The sequence below is a fragment of the Ursus maritimus genome, unplaced genomic scaffold (assembly GCF_017311325.1).
Source record: "Ursus maritimus isolate PB19 unplaced genomic scaffold, ASM1731132v1 scaffold_1, whole genome shotgun sequence".
Classification (NCBI taxonomy): domain Eukaryota; kingdom Metazoa; phylum Chordata; class Mammalia; order Carnivora; family Ursidae; genus Ursus; species Ursus maritimus.
The window spans coordinates 97,077,791-97,097,145 of NW_024423343.1; the positions used below are offsets into that span (position 1 = coordinate 97,077,791).

The 19,355-nt window shown below is 48.7% G+C and overlaps 1 protein-coding gene across 2 annotated transcripts in view; it reads right to left on the reverse strand.

The window, feature by feature from the left end:
* Positions 1–19,355, reverse strand: part of CCDC93 (coiled-coil domain containing 93) — an 88,635-nt gene that overhangs the window by 5,690 nt on the left and 63,590 nt on the right. For both annotated transcript variants that reach the window (XM_040645705.1, XM_040645697.1), the window contains exons 14-22: positions 18,709–18,782; positions 17,474–17,555; positions 16,943–17,014; positions 15,638–15,691; positions 14,081–14,143; positions 11,167–11,275; positions 9,531–9,613; positions 7,473–7,510; positions 5,977–6,061 (exon numbers count right to left, since the gene is read on the reverse strand). In XM_040645705.1, coding sequence (XP_040501639.1) covers positions 5,977–6,061; positions 7,473–7,510; positions 9,531–9,613; positions 11,167–11,275; positions 14,081–14,143; positions 15,638–15,691; positions 16,943–17,014; positions 17,474–17,555; positions 18,709–18,782 — 660 coding nt within the window. The remainder of the gene's footprint in view (positions 1–5,976; positions 6,062–7,472; positions 7,511–9,530; positions 9,614–11,166; positions 11,276–14,080; positions 14,144–15,637; positions 15,692–16,942; positions 17,015–17,473; positions 17,556–18,708; positions 18,783–19,355) is intronic.

The window sequence follows — 19,355 nt, forward strand, 5'->3', positions numbered from 1 at the left end:
TCCTGCTGAGCAGAGAGCCCAACACGGGACTCAATCCCAGGACCCTGAGATCATGACCTGAGCCGAAGGCAGATGCTTAACCGACTGAGCCACCCAGGTGCCCTTATTGTACACTTTCTACGATCAAAACTTAAAAAACTATACAATATCCCCAATCACATTGCTAACTTCCCCATCATGCTATTGGTGGAAAATTAAGGTTGTTTCCAGGACGGTGACCCCATAAACAAAGGCTGGATTTGGGTTAAAGAGACTTTCCTAAGGTACCTGACAGCTTAGTCTTTCAACAGATATTGCATGGTCACCCTGTGGACTAAATGCGGTGGTGACGAGGCAATGTCACTGCTCCCACGGGGGGCGCACGCTAGAGGGGCTGATGCTGACCGAGCACCTTGCACAATGAGCTCCGTGTGCAAAGTCCTATTTGTGATCGCTCGTCTGAAGAGGGTGACAGGGTTGGGGGACAGAGAGGCGGGTGGGTGCACGGCCTCTTCAGCCTGGTTGGTCAGGGAGGGCTCCCTGAGGAGGGGACACTCGGGCAGAGTCGGCAGTGGTATGCGCACTACTTCCGGCAGCAAGCGAGAGCATCCCAGACGGCGAGGGCAGAAAGCTGTGGTGGCTGGCTGGCGCCCGGCTTGCCGCAGGTGCTCAAGAGCATGCTGGATGAAATCACCGGTCTTCCGATGCCTGAGCAGGGCTTCCGAGTCACGTGTTGGAAGGGACTGCCAGTAAATCCAGGTTAAAGTTGAACTGGCTACACTGTATCCCAGTCACTCCCTTCAGGCCACGGGCCGATCACCAGGTGAGCTGCAGCTCGGTGTCCCCGCAGCCTATCCCAGCCTCGCTCAGGGGAAGGCCCATCCGCATGGGCATTGATGTTCCTGATCCACTCCTGACTGTGTATCCAGCTCCTAAGTCACCTGGTGACCTCATCCTGACCTCCCTGCCTGCTTCTTTCCACAGGTGTGCACAGGGACACCGGTCACATGCTTGGGACCAGGTCTGGAGTCTGGTAACCCGCCTGGCCCCAGGATCTCCCAGAGGCCCTGGCTCAGCAGTCCGCCCTGCTCCCTTCTGGAAGGCTTCCTGATGCTGCCCAGATGACGACGGTCCTGCCACCACTCCCCCTGATGTTACTTCCTGTGCCCATTTCCCACGGCTGCTAGGAACGTCTTCTGCTGAGCGGGGGGCGGCGGGGGCGGGGGGGAACCTCACTGCTGGATCCCTAGCTCTTCAGTAGCATACCCTGGCAGATCGATCCCAGACCTTTCCTGCCCGCTCTGTCCTCCAGCAGAAAATGTGGCCGTGAATGACTATGTCTTAGTGATATCAACAGGGCACTTTAATAAGTTTAATTTGAATGTCCTCAGGTCCCACCATGAAAGGTAGTGTAGCAGCCCTGAAACAGATTGAGCTTGAGGCCAGAAAGGCCTGGGTTCCAATCCTACTTCTGTCACTTACTGTGTATCCTTGGACAGGTTATTTAATCTTTTGGAGTGACAGGTCCCCTAGTTCCAAAATAAGGATAATATCACCTAGATCACAGGTTACAAGGTATATATGATATTAACTCATATACACCTTGAGTGAATGACACACCACTTGGTTCACAGTAGCTATTCAGTAAAGACTGTGTTTTGTCTTCACACTGGAGACCGAGAATGTGGGTGGTAACAAGCGGTAAGAGTCCCCCTCACCCCCAGAATCAGGAGCTGACTCTTGGGTCCGAGTTTTATTTTCACACTGTCCTAGCAACCCCTTCCCCAGGCCCACTGTTCCCAGTCCTTGCTCATCCGGTTCACACTCTTTAAGTCAGGAACCCCAGATTCTTTTGCTGAGCATCCGCTCCCAGTATTCCAGAGACCCACAGACTTCGCCTCTTCAGGATGAGGTCAAAATGCCTTCCACTACGTGACTCTCTCTTCACCATGGAGCCCTTCCGTGCACCATACACACCTTTCCTGTTACGTGTACACACTGCTGGTCTATGGTCTACTCTGCGTGCATCCTGCACCCACCAATCCTGGGGGTGTGTGTGCTCTGCAAGGACAGACTCCCTGCCACATATACTCTGAGCAGGAACCACCGTGGCATCCATACAGGGAGGGCTATGGTTTTTTAAACAAACATCAAAAGACATGCAGCCAAACGAATGTTGTTCTGCAAAGACAGCCTTCTTGCATTTGAAGTGTCAGCCTATGGACTCTGAGAAATAAGCTGAGGGCTTCAGAGGGGAGGGGGTGGGGGAATGGGATAGACTGGTGATGGGTGGTAGGGAGGGCACGTATTGCATGGTGCACTGGGTGTTATACGCAACTAATGAATCATCGAACTTTACATTGGAAACCAGGGATGTACTGTATGGTGACTAACATAATATAATAAAAAGATATTAAAAAAAAAGAAATATTAGAGAAGTTTTTTAGAGAGAAGGCAAATAATATAAGTATGAAACCTGGATCTCTATAAAGACAGGAAGACCACTGTAAAATCACTAAGTGAAACTAAAATAAAACCTTTCCTTTTTCTTATTCTTAAAAAAAAAAAAATGAAGTGCCAGCCAATATTCAAACATGCCCGAGAACCCTCTTTGAGAACTGCCTTTGCAGTCAACTGACTGAATTCATTCACTCAGCAAACAGTTTCTGAAAGCCCACCATGGGTCAGGTGCCGGGCTCGCCACTGGCGATGCACACATGAAGAAGAGAACCCTCTCGGCCTGTGGGCCTGCCCACCCACCTCGTACCCCACCACCTAGTGGGGGAGACAGAGACACAGAGCAGCCTCCTTCACTGGCTGGCACTGAGCTATCAACAGCACGAAGCCTGGGGGAGAATGGAGAGAATGAACGGATCACATCCACTTCCTTCCCTAGGAATGCATCTCCTGGTAAACAGGAAGGGGAAGCCAAAGGAATTTCAAGCTGTACTACAAAGCTGTGATCACAAAGACAGCATGGTACTGGCACAAAAACAGACACATAGACCAATGGAACAGAATAGCGAACCCAGAAATGGACCCTCGGCTCTTTGGGCAACTAATCTTTGACAAAGCAGGAAAAAACATCCAGTGGAAAAAAGACAGTCTCTTCAATAAATGGTGCTGGGAAAATTGGACAGCTACATGCAAAAGAATGAAACTTGACCACTCTCTCACACCATACACAAAGATAAACTCCAATGGATGAAAGACCTTGATGTGAGACAGGAATCCATCAAAATCCTAGAGGAGAACATAGGCAGCAACCTCTACGACATCGGCCAAAGCAACCTTTTTCCTGACACATCTCCAAAGGCAAGAGAAACAAAAGAAAAAATGAACTTGTGGGACTTCACCAAGATAAAAAGCTTTTGCACAGCCAAGGAAACAGTCAAAAAAACTAAGAGGCAGCCCACGGAATGGGAGAAGATAACTGCAAATGATGCTACAGATAAAAGACTGGTATCCAAGATCTACAAAGAACTTCTCAAACTCAATACATGTGAAACAAATAATCCAATCAAAAAATGGGCAGAAGATATGAACAGACACTTTTCCAATGAAGACATACAAATGGCTAACAGACACATGAAAAAATGTTCAAAATTATTAGCCATCAGGGAAATTCAAATCAAAACCACACTGAGATACCACCTTACGCCAGTTAGAATGGCAAAAATTGGCAAGGCAGGAAACAACAAATGTTGGAGAGGATGTGGAGAAAGGGGATCCCTCCTACATTGTTGGTGGGAATGCAAGTTGGTACAGCCACTTTGGAAAACAGTGTGGAGGTCCCTTAAAAAGTTAAAAATTGAGCTACCCTATGATCCAGCCATTGCACTACTGGGTATTTACCCCAAAGATATAGACGTAGTGAAGAGAAGGGCCATATGCACCCCAATGTTCATAGCAGCATTGTCCACAATAGCTAAATTGTGGAAGGAGCTGAGATGCCCTTCAACAGATGACTGGATTAAGAAGATGTGGTCCATATATACAATGGAATATTACTCAGCCATCAGAAAGAACAATTTCTCAACATTTGCTGCAACATGGACGGGACTGGAGGAGATAATGCTAAGCGAAATAAGTCAAGGAGAGAAAGACAATTATCATATGGTTTCACTCATTTATGGAACATAAGAAGTAGGAAGATCAGTAGGAGAGGAAAGGGATAAAGAAAGAGGGGGTAATCAGAAGGGGGAATGAAGCATGAGAGACTATGGACTCTGAGAAACAAACTGAGGGCTTCAGAGGGGAGGGGAGTGGGGGAATGGGATAGGCCGGTGATGGGTAGTAAGGAGGGCACGTATTGCATGGAGCACTGGGTGTTATATGCAAGTAATGAATCATGGAACTTTAGATCAAAAACTAGGGATGTACTGTATGGTGACTAACATAATAAAAAAAAATTATTATTAAAAAAACAACAGCAAAAAACAAAAAACCCAATCGACTCCTAGTGTTCTTTACTATGGACAACAGCACCTCCGCGGGGTGCCGGGTGGCTCAGTCAGTTGAGCTTCTGACTCTTGATTTCAGCTCAAGTCATGATCTCAGGGTCGTGAGATGGAGCCCAGCACCAGGCTCTGAACTGGGGATGGAGCCTGCTTAAGATTCTCTCTCTCCCTCCCCAACACCACCACCCCTCTCCCCCAGCTCTTTCATTCTCAAAAAAAAAAAAAAAAAAAAAAGAGCAGCTCCCCAAGAAGGAGCATGACGGCAGGGTGGAGAGGTCCATCGCGCTGCGATCTGGGCTGTTAGAGGCTGCAGTTAGCCGGGCTCTCTGTCCTCCTCCTCCGTTATACCCTACCTAGCTCATCAAGAAGGGGCTGTCCTGCCTTGGGTTTGTGCACGTGCGCGAGGCAGGTACGTGCTGCCTCACGCCTGCTTTCATTTTTGGGGCTGAATAGTCTTGTCACTGGTGGTAATTTCTTTTTCTTCCCTCCACTGACATCATTTTATTGAAGTCATTAATGGGGAGATTAATATTTTCTACAGGGAAAGGGACATAAAGAGCTTCTGCCCTTAGTTCATCTCTTGTGAGATGAGATTATAGGCAGCGTGAAGGTTTGCCTTCTGTGAGTGGGTTTTTGTGATGACAAGGACTACAGGCACCGCTTCCTTCGTGTGTTTGCATTCTGGCATCACTCCCTGCACCACTCTGCCCCCAGCTTGTGAGAGGACATGCCCTGAGTCCCCAGAAGGTGTGACTGTCATGGCTGAGGGCCACTCTGGTGTAACTCATGTTTTTAAAGGGATCAAAAGTTAAGAGATGTGGTGGTATTAGCGAGGACTCATCTGGTTGTAACGGTAGAAAACTGGCTACGTCTGGTTTCTAGACAGTCATCAAATCCTTATTACTGTCAAAATGGCCCAAGTACAGAGCCACAAACTGATGAAAACTCCACACTGGCCGCAGACTGAATGATTCTCTGTAAAGCTATCTCTGGAACTCCCACAATGCTTATCGATTCCTCTTTGCTCTTCTGAGGCATAATACCCTCTCACTTCAGAATTCAGTTTGATAATTATTTGCATTTTTTATAGAGCATTTCTGGAAACTAAAATGCTCTCAGGATCCTAAGGAATGAATCTCTAATGGTAGAATTTCAGGAACCAAAAATCCAGTGAAGAAGAGGCTGTGGGCGAGAGAGGAAGCCGCTGGTGAAAGCTGGCTTCCTCGTCTACACAACAGGGTAACACTACTCACTTAGGAAGGCTTCTAGGAGGAGCAGCACCATGCTTGGCCCATAGCAGGTGTTCAATCCATGGGGCTACTGGTAAGAGCTGCCTTTAAACCAGCAGCCTGCGGAGCCGGCGCTGCGCACTGCAGGGCTAGAGGCATGCTGGGAACCCACACTGCGGACACTTAAGGTGCGTCTTCAGGACTGGGAGCACATTCCCAGGACAAGCAGAAGAGGCCTGCTCTTCTCAAGGCCTTCTCCGGAACCAGTATGAGATCCCGGCCGCACCAGAGAAAACAAGCTCTCTCACCTTCATTCTGCTCTGCTTGATTCCTTCTACGATCTGTTCCATCTGACGTAAAAACTGGTCCCGGGCAGTAGGGGAGGCCATGGCTCTGAAAAGAACAATTGGCAGAGTGAAGACCAGCATGCAGGACGCTCAGGAAGGGGGAGGTGTCAAGGAGTCGGCCCCACGCTCAGATGATGCCTTTGTGAGGTGTGCTGGGCCCCTGGGTCCCAGGCAGTCAGGGATTCTAAACTCTGAGGAAGGCACGACCACTAGCCTCATCTCATAACTGAATATGAATCTTTTTCCCCCTCTTTCTCTATAATTTGCTTAAGTAATTTGTGTTAGAATTCTTAAAGCAAAACAAAATGTTATTAAAATCAACAAAAACATTTCTTCCTTTGATGATGACATCCACTGCCTAAGAAATGAATTCCACTTAGTTTTTAGAAATCTGAGGATTTGGAGGCACTTTTCAAGATGAGTAGACACATTCTGAGATTCCCCTAAAACCACGGTCAGGACACCTGGTCCTGTTTCTATAGGCAGCAGTTAAATGAGTGGATTTCCTGGTGTCCTGAAACCGTTCCCTTATCCTCCTGTTCTGCGCTGGGAATGGCCCCAGAAGGATCAGAGCACACGGATACAGGGACTGAGAATTCTTCCACAGGACGGGCTGGCAGAGCAGAGCTTATCACAGCACCATCAAACACTCAACACTGTAGCCTCTCTCAATTATCCGGAAATGATGATGAAGCCACCATTTTTAGAAACGTCACAGGGTTATAACTCACTAATTGACTCTGAAGCTTATCAGGGAGCTGTGGTTTTTTGTTTGTTTGTTTTTGGTTTGTTTTTAATTAGAAATGGAGCTTAAGATCTAGAGTTCATAATCCATTCAGATCTTAGTCACCAGTCACCTGCCAGGGGCTAAGAGAGGTTTGTGTTGGAAGCAAAGGGAGTCGGCTGTAGAGACAGCAGGCCCTGGGCTGCCGGACTTGCGGGCTGGCATGACTTGGGGACAGGTGAGCCTTGCCATACAATTTGTGGGGAAAAAGAATTCTTATCTGAATAAAGTAGTTTAGAAGATGCACACTGACCTAAAAACAAAACCTGTCATTAGATCTTAAAAATCTTTTTAAAAATTAGATTATTTCCTTATCAAATTGTGGAGCACCTCTGTGTGCTCAAGAACTAATGGTTCTGATCTAATCTTAACAAGACAAAAGTAATCAACAGAGAGATTACAGTTGTGAGGCACAAATTACTTGAAAGTTACTTTTTTCCCCAAGATATTCCTTAGTGTTTCTCAGACTCACTCTAACGTCGCTGTATTTTTGCAGGAACACTGAGACCGTGTAAAGCGAGACACAGATGCACTCAGCAGTAGGGGTGAAAGTGTAAAAACCACCTGTCTAGCCCTGTCTCACTGCCGTAATTCCTGTCATAGGGAGGCAAGCCGAATGCACAGTGCAGGGTACACCGGGGTACTGACAGGAAGGAGGACTGCCAGTACTTACTGTGAGAAGTTCTCATGAATTGAGTTCAGCAGGCTGATCTGAGGAGGAAAGGAAAAGAAAAAGGAAAAACTATAAGCACAAGGAGGAAAGATCCCTGCATGGCCGCAAGCACTGCAAAGCTGTCTTGCCCCTGGATACTGCTTCTGAAAGCAGCGCAGCTTGTTTACCGAGATGAAAGAACAAGAGAAAAGAGCAGCGCGTTCTTAGCCTCACAGCTTTTCCCTGAGTATCTACCTTCTGACAACCCACGACCCCAGGGATGTAGGAAGAGGGCTCCTAGAAGGACCTAAATTCCACAAAGACATTAGGGCCCTTTGGGCAGCTGCCATGGGTCCTTGCTTCCTCAGCAAACGGTGTTCTTTATTTTCAGGGCTATCAGCTTAGCAGAGGGTCAGTTGGGGTGGAGAGCGAGGACACAGTGCCCATCCTATAATTTCGCCACATGGCCAGCTGCCGGGCGGCTCTGAGAGCCTACATGGGAATGCATCACTCAACGGCCCACTCCTGTGGAGAACGCCTTAGCCTGCACAGGAGGACCCTCTTGCTGCCCCACTGATACAGTCTGAGGCAGGGCTCTGAGTCCAGGGTCCAGAAACCTCGATCTTCTTTCTGGCTGTGTCACTAACTCAGCCTGTCATTTACCCTCCTTGGACCTCAGTCTGTAACATGGAAATGATATTCTTGTCCTTAGGACTCCACAGGGATGCTTGAAAGCTAAAACAGCACAGGCATAAATGGATTTGGAATAAAAGGCACAATTTATCCAAATATAAAGTTCTATGTCAATGTGGCTTGGAATTAAAAAGCTCCCACCCTGCCCCTGCACACTCCTAGCTTTTAAAAGAATGCAACAACTTTAAACACTACTGATGAAGGAAGGTGATGGACTTTCTCAGAAGGGGCTGGCCCGTCCCTAAGTTAGGGTTGGTAAATCTTCCCCTCACTAGGTGGAACGATCCCAAGGCCACGGTGTGGAGCAGAGCTATGCCCTACACCCCAGGTCTGACACTAAATCACACCAAATGCACTCAACTTATGTATTCAAGTATTTATCGAATGCCTGTCATGTGCCTGTCACTGTGTAAGACCGCAGATATAGAGAAAAACAGAACTCAACATCCCTCCTCAGGAAGTGTCCTCTAGGAAGAGAGAGATTGATCTGGTTTGATTGACAACAGCCAATAAAGGTGATGCTAATTACACATGCCTCCATTTGGGGGATCACGTGAAAGATGCAGCTGCAATACAGTTCTTAGGTTCAAGGTGACGATGAAATGGAAACTAATTCTGCTGACCTCGAGGTGAGGGGGTAGGCAGAACTATACACGTGCCAGGAGCCACCAGATGCAAGGACCTTCACTGTCATTTCCCATTCTGTCTCCTTCATTATCATACAAAGCACGTGGGATGCCCTCTTTACAGAATAAAACCCAAATCTGTCTGACTCCGAAGTGTATGCTCTCTCCACCCCATTGTGCTGCTGCTGTGACGACCACATTGTTCCTTTCCCTCTTGAAACATAGCTACACCCTGCCACCCTGCTCCAGTCATCTGTCGTCCGACGTGAGGGAGCCCTGAATCATGAGTGGATTCAACCTGAGTGTCAGAGGTCACGGAGGGGGCGTCAGTGCCTGGGGCAATCCTTTTCACTCCTGGGGGCCACGGATGATTAAATAGCTAGTTTCTCTGCGTCAACTTGAACGAGCCCACCATCCATTTTATTTGGCTGGTTCTTTCTTTCCTTTAAAACTCAAACTAAAGTTTCGCCAGCCCAGGCCCCCTCCATGTGTCCCTGTTTCTCTCTAGACGTCATTCCTCACGAAGCACTAGGAAACCGCGGTCCACCAGCCCCACGTCAGCCCATGCACCTGTGCAACGTTCGCTCCGAGGCGGCTCTTCCTCTCTAACTTTGTGACCCAGCACTGGGCACAGAGCAGGAGCTCCTTCTACTTACGCCGACTGCCTCCCAGACATTCAGCTCGTCTGAACTTCCTGGGGTCAACAGCCCTGGTCTCTGCTCATCTGATTAAGTTATTTTCTTTTCATACAGGTTCTTACCTCTTTTTCCAAATAAACCTTTTTATCGTCCAGGGTATTATATAAAGTGAAGAACTGCTTGGTTTCTTTGTGCACTGCTGAAACTGTAAATGCAAAGAAATCAGCACACGGGTAAGAAAATGGATCAGACAATCCTAAGTACCTCCTGCCCTGGAGGCGCATCCACAGGAGCCCGGCGTGTCCTGGCATCTGCGGGAGCCGCGAGGTGCACACAAGCCTGTGCAGAGCTGCTGCGGGCTGGCCCCTGGGAGGAGGTGCCAAGGAACCTGGCAGCATGTGGGACAGGTGTGGGAGGGAGAGGCCCACCTCTCAGGTGAGGCATCCGGGGGAGGTGGGGGAAGGTGGCAAGGATGGGGAAGCCAGCATGCCATCTCCTCCCGCTTATGTGGCTTCCTCCCTTCCCACCTGGGCAGCAGCCACAGCCTGCTCCCCTCTGTAATCCCCATGCTTAGCACGGGCCTATGCAGCAGGCCCTCCAAAATACCAACGGGATGAATGACATGCCTAACCTAGGGCAGAATATGTGCCTAGAACTTTCTTCCCATTTCTGTACATATGACTAAGGGGAGGTCTTGTTTACCAGACTCCCAACATCCTTCCCCATAAAATTACTCTGCATCTCTGTCCACCTCTTCTTCTTCACTCTTCCCTATAGAATGACTTAGGAGGAAAGCACCAGATTCTAGGACTGGGACTGGGCCGTATTCACTAGAGGACGAGGTCAATGCAGGGAAGGGTTCCTGTCTACAGACTAGATCGGAGTTGGGTCTGACAGAGTTGAGAAGGGGTCCTAGGCACAGGTAACGAGAGGAGTTGAGGCCTAAGACGTGTGTCAAAGTGCCTGGTGTGTTGCGGGGTGGTGTGTGGACTGGGGAAACCAGAATGTGGGCTCAGAGGGGGAAAGGGGTCCTCCAGGCAGGCCGCTTAGACTGGGGAGGTTCTGGAGATAATAAGGAGAGACACTTTCTTCAGGAGGCCCGGGGAGCTCCTGAAGACTGGTCAGCAGAGAGAGAGGTGACATGGCAGGCAGGTGAGGGACTCAGAGAAGGGTATACAGACTGGCTAATGGTCATCCAGCTGAGCTCTGACACAGGAGCAGCTATCACAGTAGCAGTGGGAACAGAGAGGCAGTGACAACTTTGAGGGCCACTCTGAACCTGACAGGACCAGCTCACTGATTCCGGCTGGGGGACACCCAGTCCTGGATTACTGGGTGAATACAGTGCTGTCAAAGTCAAGGACCAGACCACACGGGCAAGAAAGTTCATCGAGAAGAACAATGAGTGAGGACTGATCCAGAGACGCTCTATCACGGAGGGCTCAGGTCCCGGGTGAGGCTAGAAAGCAGATGGGGAGCTCAGTGGAGCCAGACGGCTGACCAGGAAGAGGGCGGGTTCAAAACGTCACTCTAAGAGCCCCATTAGCTCAATCTGTCCACAGACAGGGCAGCAGAGCACCCCAGGGCTGCTCCTGGGGCTAGGGGTCACTGAGCAGAGGGCTATGCGGAATGAGGGAGCCCCTTCCAGTGGCGTCTTTCACAAACTGTGCTACGATGCACACCCTACCATGCTTGCATGGGACAGAACCCTCGCCTCCCAGGACCAGTCTTGAGAGTGTTCGTGGTCGAGGCACCTACTCTGGCGGTAGAGTTCAATAAATCTCTTCTGATACTGTATGAGCTCAGCTCGGCTGGGTACTTCATCAATCTTGCGATGCAAAATTGCTATTTCTCGATTTCTTCGAGCCTAAATGCAAAAGGAAGGGAGAGACAACACTATTTGGTAAAAGGTCTTATGTATTCTCTGGGGAGCCAAAATACTGCCCCCACCTCCTGAGCATAACCCCACACCCCACCCAAAAATCCACTATTGGCCTGAGGTCCCCATCTCAGATTCTGGTGGACCCTCCTCCCACTTTGCAACACACGCTGAAGGGGTGTGTGGCTATGAACTAGAACCAGAGAAGGCAGCAAATGAATGGCTAGGGACGGAAGATTCTAAGAGGGAAGGGCTTTTGTGGACAGCCCTCAGCCATCCCTCTAGGCCCCCAATGGACTCTAGAGTAGCCGATTCCGCCATCACCAGATGGGGAATGGGAATGAAAAGGAAGGCCTACCCGATGATGAACGGATGCCACCCCGCTGCCTCCATATAAATTCCAAATTCCTTAGCCTATAGTTTAGTCCTACAGTACTCTCTAGCACTTTCGCCCTACCGTGGACTGGGGGTACAGGAGCCAAACCAGCCACTGACGGCACCTGGGGAGGCAGGGCGGTGTGGTGTGGCTGGGCTCCCATACCTCTCCCTTTTTTCTGTGCCACCCCATCTTGCTCTCTGGCCTGCCCCGCTCACAGAAGCGAGTGGGGGTCTCTAAGTACTGGGGAAATACAAGCCTCCTGGTGAGAAACCCACCAAAACCAAAGTAGGGTCTCTGTGGCTCTGGTCAGAGGGAAAAATGGGCTTGTCCTCTTGGCCAAGGCTACCCTGCCCCTGGGTGCACAGGCTTGGACTCCTGCGTTTGTTTTTTCCAGGAATCTTACTGTTTTTACTGCATCTCTAACCTCTCCCTTTCTACTGGCTCCTTCTTACCAGCATTTAGATAGAATAAAGTCCCTCACCCCTCAACAGCCCTTCACTAAGCCCTGATCACCTCTCAGCTAGCAGCCTCTTTCTTTCTTTCTTTTTTTTTTTAAAAGATTTTATTTATTTATTTACCAGAGATAGACACAGCCAGCGAGAGAGGAAACACAAGCGGGGGGAGTGGGAGAGGAAGAAGCAGGCTCATAGCGGAGGAGCCTGATGTGGGGCTCGATCCCGTAACACCGGGATCACGCCCTGAGCTGAAGGCAGACGCTTAACGACTGCACCACCCAGGCGCCCCCCTTAGCAGCCTCTTTCTTCTGCAATAACAGCCCCCAGTGCCTGCAGCTGCCCCTGGGCTGTCAGTCATCCTTCTCCCCACTGGCAGCTGGCTTCTCCCATCACTACTGCACTGCTCTCACCAAGGTCACCACAGACCTTCTCTGGGAGATGGTTCGTAGATAATTGTCAGCTTCTAGCCTTCTTGATTTCTAGCAAAATTTATCATTCTCCCTGCTTGGCCCTCTGCTCAGCTTCCACAAGACCCTGGCTTCCCCATGCCTCCAGCTACCTCACTGGGGGGTTCCTCCTTTTCCTCTGCCTGTCCTCACACAGGTTTCACCACATGGTCACAGCTTTGGTTCTCACCGACACAGTGCTACCACCCAATCTCCAGCCCAGGCTAGCCTGAGCATTACACCTGACACCCAATCACTTCTTGGACATTTCTACTTGGTTTTAAGAGCTGCAAACAGATCTCAGTAATTCACTCCTATTCACACACACCCCCTTGAGCCCTATTCTTTCTTTAATGTTTTTTTTCAATGAATAATACAAGTATTCACCCAAGTCAGAAAATTCAAGCACCATCCTTGACTCCTCTGTTTCTTTGACCCAACTGATGCTAAGGTCCATCAGAGATAGCTTCTCATTCTCTCCTGTGCCAGTTCATTTCCACCCAGCCCCGTGGTCCACGCCCTGGCTCAGGCCCTCAACAGGCTTCCGGTTTTACTGCAGCCTCCCTCTAGCGAGTCTGAAGCTGCCCAAGACAGGGAATTTGCATATATCTTGGTTCTCAAATAGCCAGCCAGCTCCCAGAAAACGGGCCATCCCGTTTACTATTCCTGGTGCCTAACACAACACCGAATATACACACAGTAAGCACGCAGTCACAGTATTCAAGTAAGCAGTTGTATTTTCCTGCTTTCATTTAATTCTGTTTCTTTAAAGATTAGCAGTGTCCCCGTATCAAGGACAAATATGATGTACCCGAATTTAACCCGACAGCTCAGCAAAGTAAGCATGAGCCAGAGACAGGAGAGATAGGGGGCTCACTAGCCCCTGCAGCCCTTTGACCATTCCCGTCGGAGCCTGGCTTTCTCTTCCCTGAGAGCAGGGAGAAGGCCCAAGGCAAAGGACGACACGAGTTCACTCTGGGCTTCTGAGCTTCCATGAGGCAGATCCTGGCAATGCAAGGGATTTTGCAATGAAATTTTGACTCTATGTGACTTTAACTTTGGACCCAACTCTAAAACCTGCTTCTCCCATATTTGATGGCTTTCTTACAAACCTCCAAGGTTATCAAATTAGACTGCTAAAATGGGCACGTGATTTTAGAAGAAAAGTACTAGACAAGAGTGTTGGAACGTAAATGCTGGCCTTGGCACTTACCAGCTGCTTGACTTTGGACAAGTACTTAACTGATTTGAGTCAATTTCGTCATATAGAAAATGAAGCTAATACCTACTCTCCACCTAGGGACCTCAATCAAATCCATCGAGATGACCGTGAAAGTAACATACTGATGTGAGGTGTTATTGTCAACATCTTAAACCACATAGTTCCACTCCAGACAGAAAACTGGCCAACAGCAGCCTCCGTACCCATCCTTCTTAGATACTGGGACTTCCTCGTTCTCTACAGGATACTGTAGGTGTATTTAGGTGTTTTTTTGTTCTTGCTTTCACTTACCTGTAGTAAACGGATCTTATAAAGCTTCTCCTTCTCCATGTTATACCGTCTGTCTAGGTCTTCCTAAAAATCGGAAAAGGACACAATTATCTAAGAGCAGGAAATGTTCATTCTTCGATGACGTCTTTTGAAACGGAGTATTTTTGTATCTCTCCATTCTGAGGCCCCAAATTTCTTTTCTCAAATGGCTGAATTTAGGGTCTGGGTCCTGTGTCATGTGAGATCCTGAGACTCTTTCATCTCACTGCATAACAGTTCTTCCTTCTTCTGGGGTTTAGCGTTCTTAAGTGAAGTATCCCCCAAATTTATGTGCCCCCCGAAAAACTATGATGATAAGGAGATCATTATTACTTAAATAATCAGTTGTTCTAAGTCCCCGTGCTTACAGTGACGCTTTCTTTATTCCTACTTAGAGCTACATTGTCCAACATGATAGCCGTTAGCTCTGTTTAAATTTACATTAACTAAAATGTAAAAATATTCAGTTTCTCAATTGCAACAGGCACACGTCAAGTGCTCAGTAGCCACAAGGAGCTAGTGGCTATCATACTGAACAGTGTAGCTACAGACACTGCCATCACTGCAGAAAGTTCTTCCGACAGCACTGAGGTACGAGAGAGAAACCAGCTCTCACTGAAGCCCAGGAGGTAAGAGGCATCGCTAGATGGTTTGCTGCATCAAAGAGAGCTACGAAAGGGGTCAGAGGTGTCTTCTCCCACAGCACATGTGTGTGGACGTGCACGCACACCGCCCCCCCGCCCCTCAGTCTCCTCCACAGGGCTCAGCTGCGTGCAAACCCACACGACTGCACTACAGGACTCTGAAAGCTCATTCTCTAGTCTGAGGGCAAAAGGGAAGAGGCAAACACTGAAGGAGGCAAATGTTTAGAGGCTCTCCTGCTTTGCTCTTCTTCCTCCTTTTCCTTTTTTCCTTCTCCAGGACATTGGTTGGAGAGCTGGGAGCACTGGTTTTATTCAGAGCAGGGGTCCGCAAACTACTGCCCGTGAGCTAAAACCATACTACCCTTGGGCCAAATTCGCCTCACTGCCTATTTTTGTCAATAAAGTTTTACAGGAACATGGCCATGTCCTTTCATCTACATACTGACTGTGGCTGCTACAGTGGGGTTGGCACACCATGCTGAAAATATTTCCCATTTGGCCCTATATAGTTTTCTGACCTTGGAATGTAGTACAGTAGTTTTTCCCCCTGCATCAGCCCCGCCCCTCAGAGCCTATGCGCTATGACCAGCCTGTGTGGCCAAGGCACGATTCTCCCCTCCTCAGCTGAGATGCCACAGCAGACACACAATGCCTGCACAAAGTGCTGGGAGAAAACCCAGCAGAATGGCGGCCTTCAGGGCCGTCCCTGGGGAGACCCTGCTTCCATCTGAAGGGCTATGTGTGTACAATGGGGCGATGGCCCCGAGATCCCGCACATGGAGTAGTGGTCAGAGAGAAAATTAAAGTAGCCATGAGAAGTTGTCAGGGAGGGCACAAAGCTGGCCACCACGCCCACGGAGGACAATGGAGGTGCTGAGAATGGGTAGGCACTTACATTATGAGTCATCACAGGGGTTAGGGCACCATGTGGCTCTCCGGCAGACAGGCTCTGAAACGATGAAAAGTAATGCACACTTTCCTGAGTGAGGGGAATGGGACGGAAGCTGTGGGTCCGCATGTAGGAAGGGGTCGGAGTGGCGATGGGGGCAGTTCACAGATTTTAAATTGTTCCTAAATGAGTGTCACACCCGAACAAGCCAAACAGCAACTGTCTTGGAACGTAATAATCCCTCTAACAAGATGTGACTGCTAAGAAGAGAACTAGCACCTGAAAGTCTGATTTGTACAAACTCAGAGGCTGACCGGGCTGACGAGTTGAGCCCTAGAGGTGCAAAGTTTTAGAGACAACCGGAAAGGCCAGCTGCGTGATGATGGTTCCGGGACACCACTGCACGGCCAGACTCTGCTGCTCCTCCGTGCCAGTCCTGTCCCACCAGCCGGAGGCACCCCCACAACATACGTGCTGCACAGCCAGGGGCACAGTCCCCCAGCGGAGGGCGCGTGGACTGGTGCTGGCTGGCTTGAACCCGTCTCTTCCCTCCCTGAGCCTTGAGCTGCCTGAGCTGGTTCTAAAGGGAGCGGGTGCAGTCAGGACTCTGAGACCATGTCCAGCTCGTGCATCCTAAGCACAGGGGGCCTCAGGGAATGCGCTTGGAATGAAGTGTGAGAAGGGAAAAACACACACAGCAATCTCTACAGTCTTATCTGGTGAAAGAAACACTTTTCTTTCTGGTCTGTGTTTTAACTTAACCTTTAATGGAAATTCACATGAGCTCCTTAGAGGAGCAAGTCCTCTGTCCTGAGAGCAGCTGGTCGGACGTGTTCGTACATCCAGCATGTTCAGGGCTGCTGGGGCTCTGACGCTGCCTCTTGTTTCTTGCTCACTGCTGCCTTTTAGGGGTGGGGCCTGTCCCGAGGCAGGAGTGGAGGATGAAAGGAATAAAGCGGTACAACACTTAGAGCACAGGTCGCATGGGAACCAGAGCTCAGAAGGTTCCCAGAAATACCCCTTCCCTAACTGGTGGGAGACGCCAGACTTGTCACTTGGTTATTCCCGTCTGGGGTTGCTGCTGTGCACACCCACTGCTGCCTTTTACCCAACAGTGGAGGAGAAAGGGAGGGACGGAAATCTAAGAAAACCCTGTGATGAAAAACAGTTGAGAAGTGTGTGTTCAGAGGAACGGTTACGACGAACTGGCCGGTCCTTCTTAGCATCACACTCTTTGCTGCAGTCCTCCAGAAATCCTTCCACTTATAAGTCACAGCAGCACCTAACACGTCCTTCGGAGCCTGTATTTACCTTTTCTTCTCCGCCTGGTACTCTCTCGGCTTTCAGGTTTTCAATTTCCTGCTGCAGCCGTGTCATCTCCTCCTTTAAAAGCCAAACAAACATTTACAAAACTCAGATGAGCTGGTAAATGGACCTGTGCACACACCGCCCCTGGGCCAGACCGCCAGGAACGAGTGCTTATCACACAATAGACAACCTATGTTCATGGCACAGCCTGGTTCATATGATGTTATCCTTTCATATTTTATAAGACTTTTAAATATATGTATATTAAATTAGCGTTTGTTAGACTATGTTTGTTAGACTGTGCTGTCAATTTGGGGTTTGGCACATCTAGTTACTAATCTCACTCGCTTCTGGTACCCCTGGGGGCACCCACCGTAGCACCCTATTCATCTTACACGACTGACAGAACTGCTCCAGGAATCTACTTTTTCCGACGGCACCAGAACAGGACGCCACAACAGGACAAGGGGAGGTAAGGCGAGAGACTTCACAAGAGTCCTGGTTCAAGGTCTGCTGGCATCAAGCAACACTTACTCGACAATGTGCTTTAAACTCTTGTTCCTGACTTTTCAGACTTTCGTTCATGGCTACCAGTGCTCTCAAGTTCTGCAGGATACTGAAGAGAGAAGACCAAACAATGACATACGGAAAGCTGTGATGATTTTCTGAATCACAACTAAAACCAAGCCCCCAGCTAAAGAGGGGCTCCCTTTTTAAGTTCCTTTGTCTCTCCCAAGAGTGTCTAATGGGTTCTCCACAAGTGATAATGACTACCATTTAACTGACATTATTACTCATTTATACACCTGAGTCCATCAGGCCACATCCAAACAAACATCACAGAACCTAGAAGTAAAATGTCAACTCAGAAACATCAATGAGTTTCAAGAGTCCTGGATCTCCTTGGTACCAATTACTCAACAGTACTCTGAGCATAGACAGTATCACAAACCATTTCTAATTTCCATGAAAAGGAAACAAATTGCTTAGGGTCATTAAAAGAATTAATTTGAAAATAAAAATGTCAAGTACCTGACGGACTTTGCTCCATATCATGAAAGAAGGGTTTCTGATTATCAAGCCAAGTAATCTGTGGGTACTTGTTGGCTAACAATGTCCTTCAAATCTGGGACTGCTTACAGTATCATTCAGATGAAAGACACTTATGGAGCTTTTATCACCTAACTGATTTGGTGCTAAAAAGGTCAAATGTAAGTGTGTCTTATATGTAATTTAAATTGGTAAAGACGATTAATTTAAAATGAAAAAAAAAAAAGCCCAGCAGCTGTTTCTTGGTTAAAAAAAAAAAAATACTGCACCTTTAATCCCAAGGAGGCAGGGCTGAAATGTTACCAGTAAAAAAACTGGTAGCAAGGGTTGACTCCAAGGAGGAGGACTGGGTGGCTGGGGCACAGGGGTGGGAGGAAGACTTTCACCACACATCTTTTTGTTCTGCGAATGTATTTTTTGGTTCTTAAAAACAGAAAAACCAAAAAAGCAAAAGCTAAAGCAAAAACGTGCTGCTTCTGCTGCCAAGGGGAATCATGAGAACAAGGTGTCTGACTCAGTACGGCCCAACAAGGCAGCGTGTGCCCGAGAACGGGGAGTTGCCATGTTCTGGATCGGGCATGTGGAATGACATGACCTGCGTGGGGCTGGAGGCAATGACTCTGGGCTCCTTGGTCTTGTGCTCAAGCAAAATCAACTACCAGGCACTGGCAGAATTACTTTCTTCCAGGAGAAAATACACACAGGCTGAAACCCCTCACCTGGGATCCGCTTTGGATTCTATCTTCTCCAGGGCTGCTTGCTCTTTGTCCAGCTTCTCACTGTGACGCTTCAGCTGAGAGAGAGAGAGAGACAGAGAGAAAGAGAGAGAAAGGAGGTGCTGGTGCTAGGGACTGGGGAGGACAGAAGAGTGAGCGCACCCTCCCTCCCGCGGCTCACATCTGCGCCCCACTTTTGGCAGCTGGCCCAGCCCGCTGGACCTGGCTGTACGCTGAGAAAATAGGTGGACGAGAGAAACAGGATGGGGTGGGGAGCATGACACGGAAAGGTCAAACCCGGACCCTTCTGGTACAAGAAACCTTGGCAATAGCTCTAAATCACAGCAGTAGATGGGTGGAAAGCCAAAAGTAACACTGACAGCAGGTGCCTTTCAGCAGGGCGGTAGGAAGGGGTAAACAACAAGAGGCTACAAGAGACAGACCTGGTTGAAATGCCACACTACCACGGTCATGGCTAGTAGCAGAGGTAGGGTTAAGTCCATCTTCTTGAATAATTTCACTTTCTTTTTCTGAGTCAGACAGGATTTTAAAATAGAAATTTTAAAGAAACTCAGATTTCCATTTATAAGGTGTACAGTTATAGAATGCTAAGCTGCTAAAAGAAGTAAGAACAAAGCAGCTCTTTTACG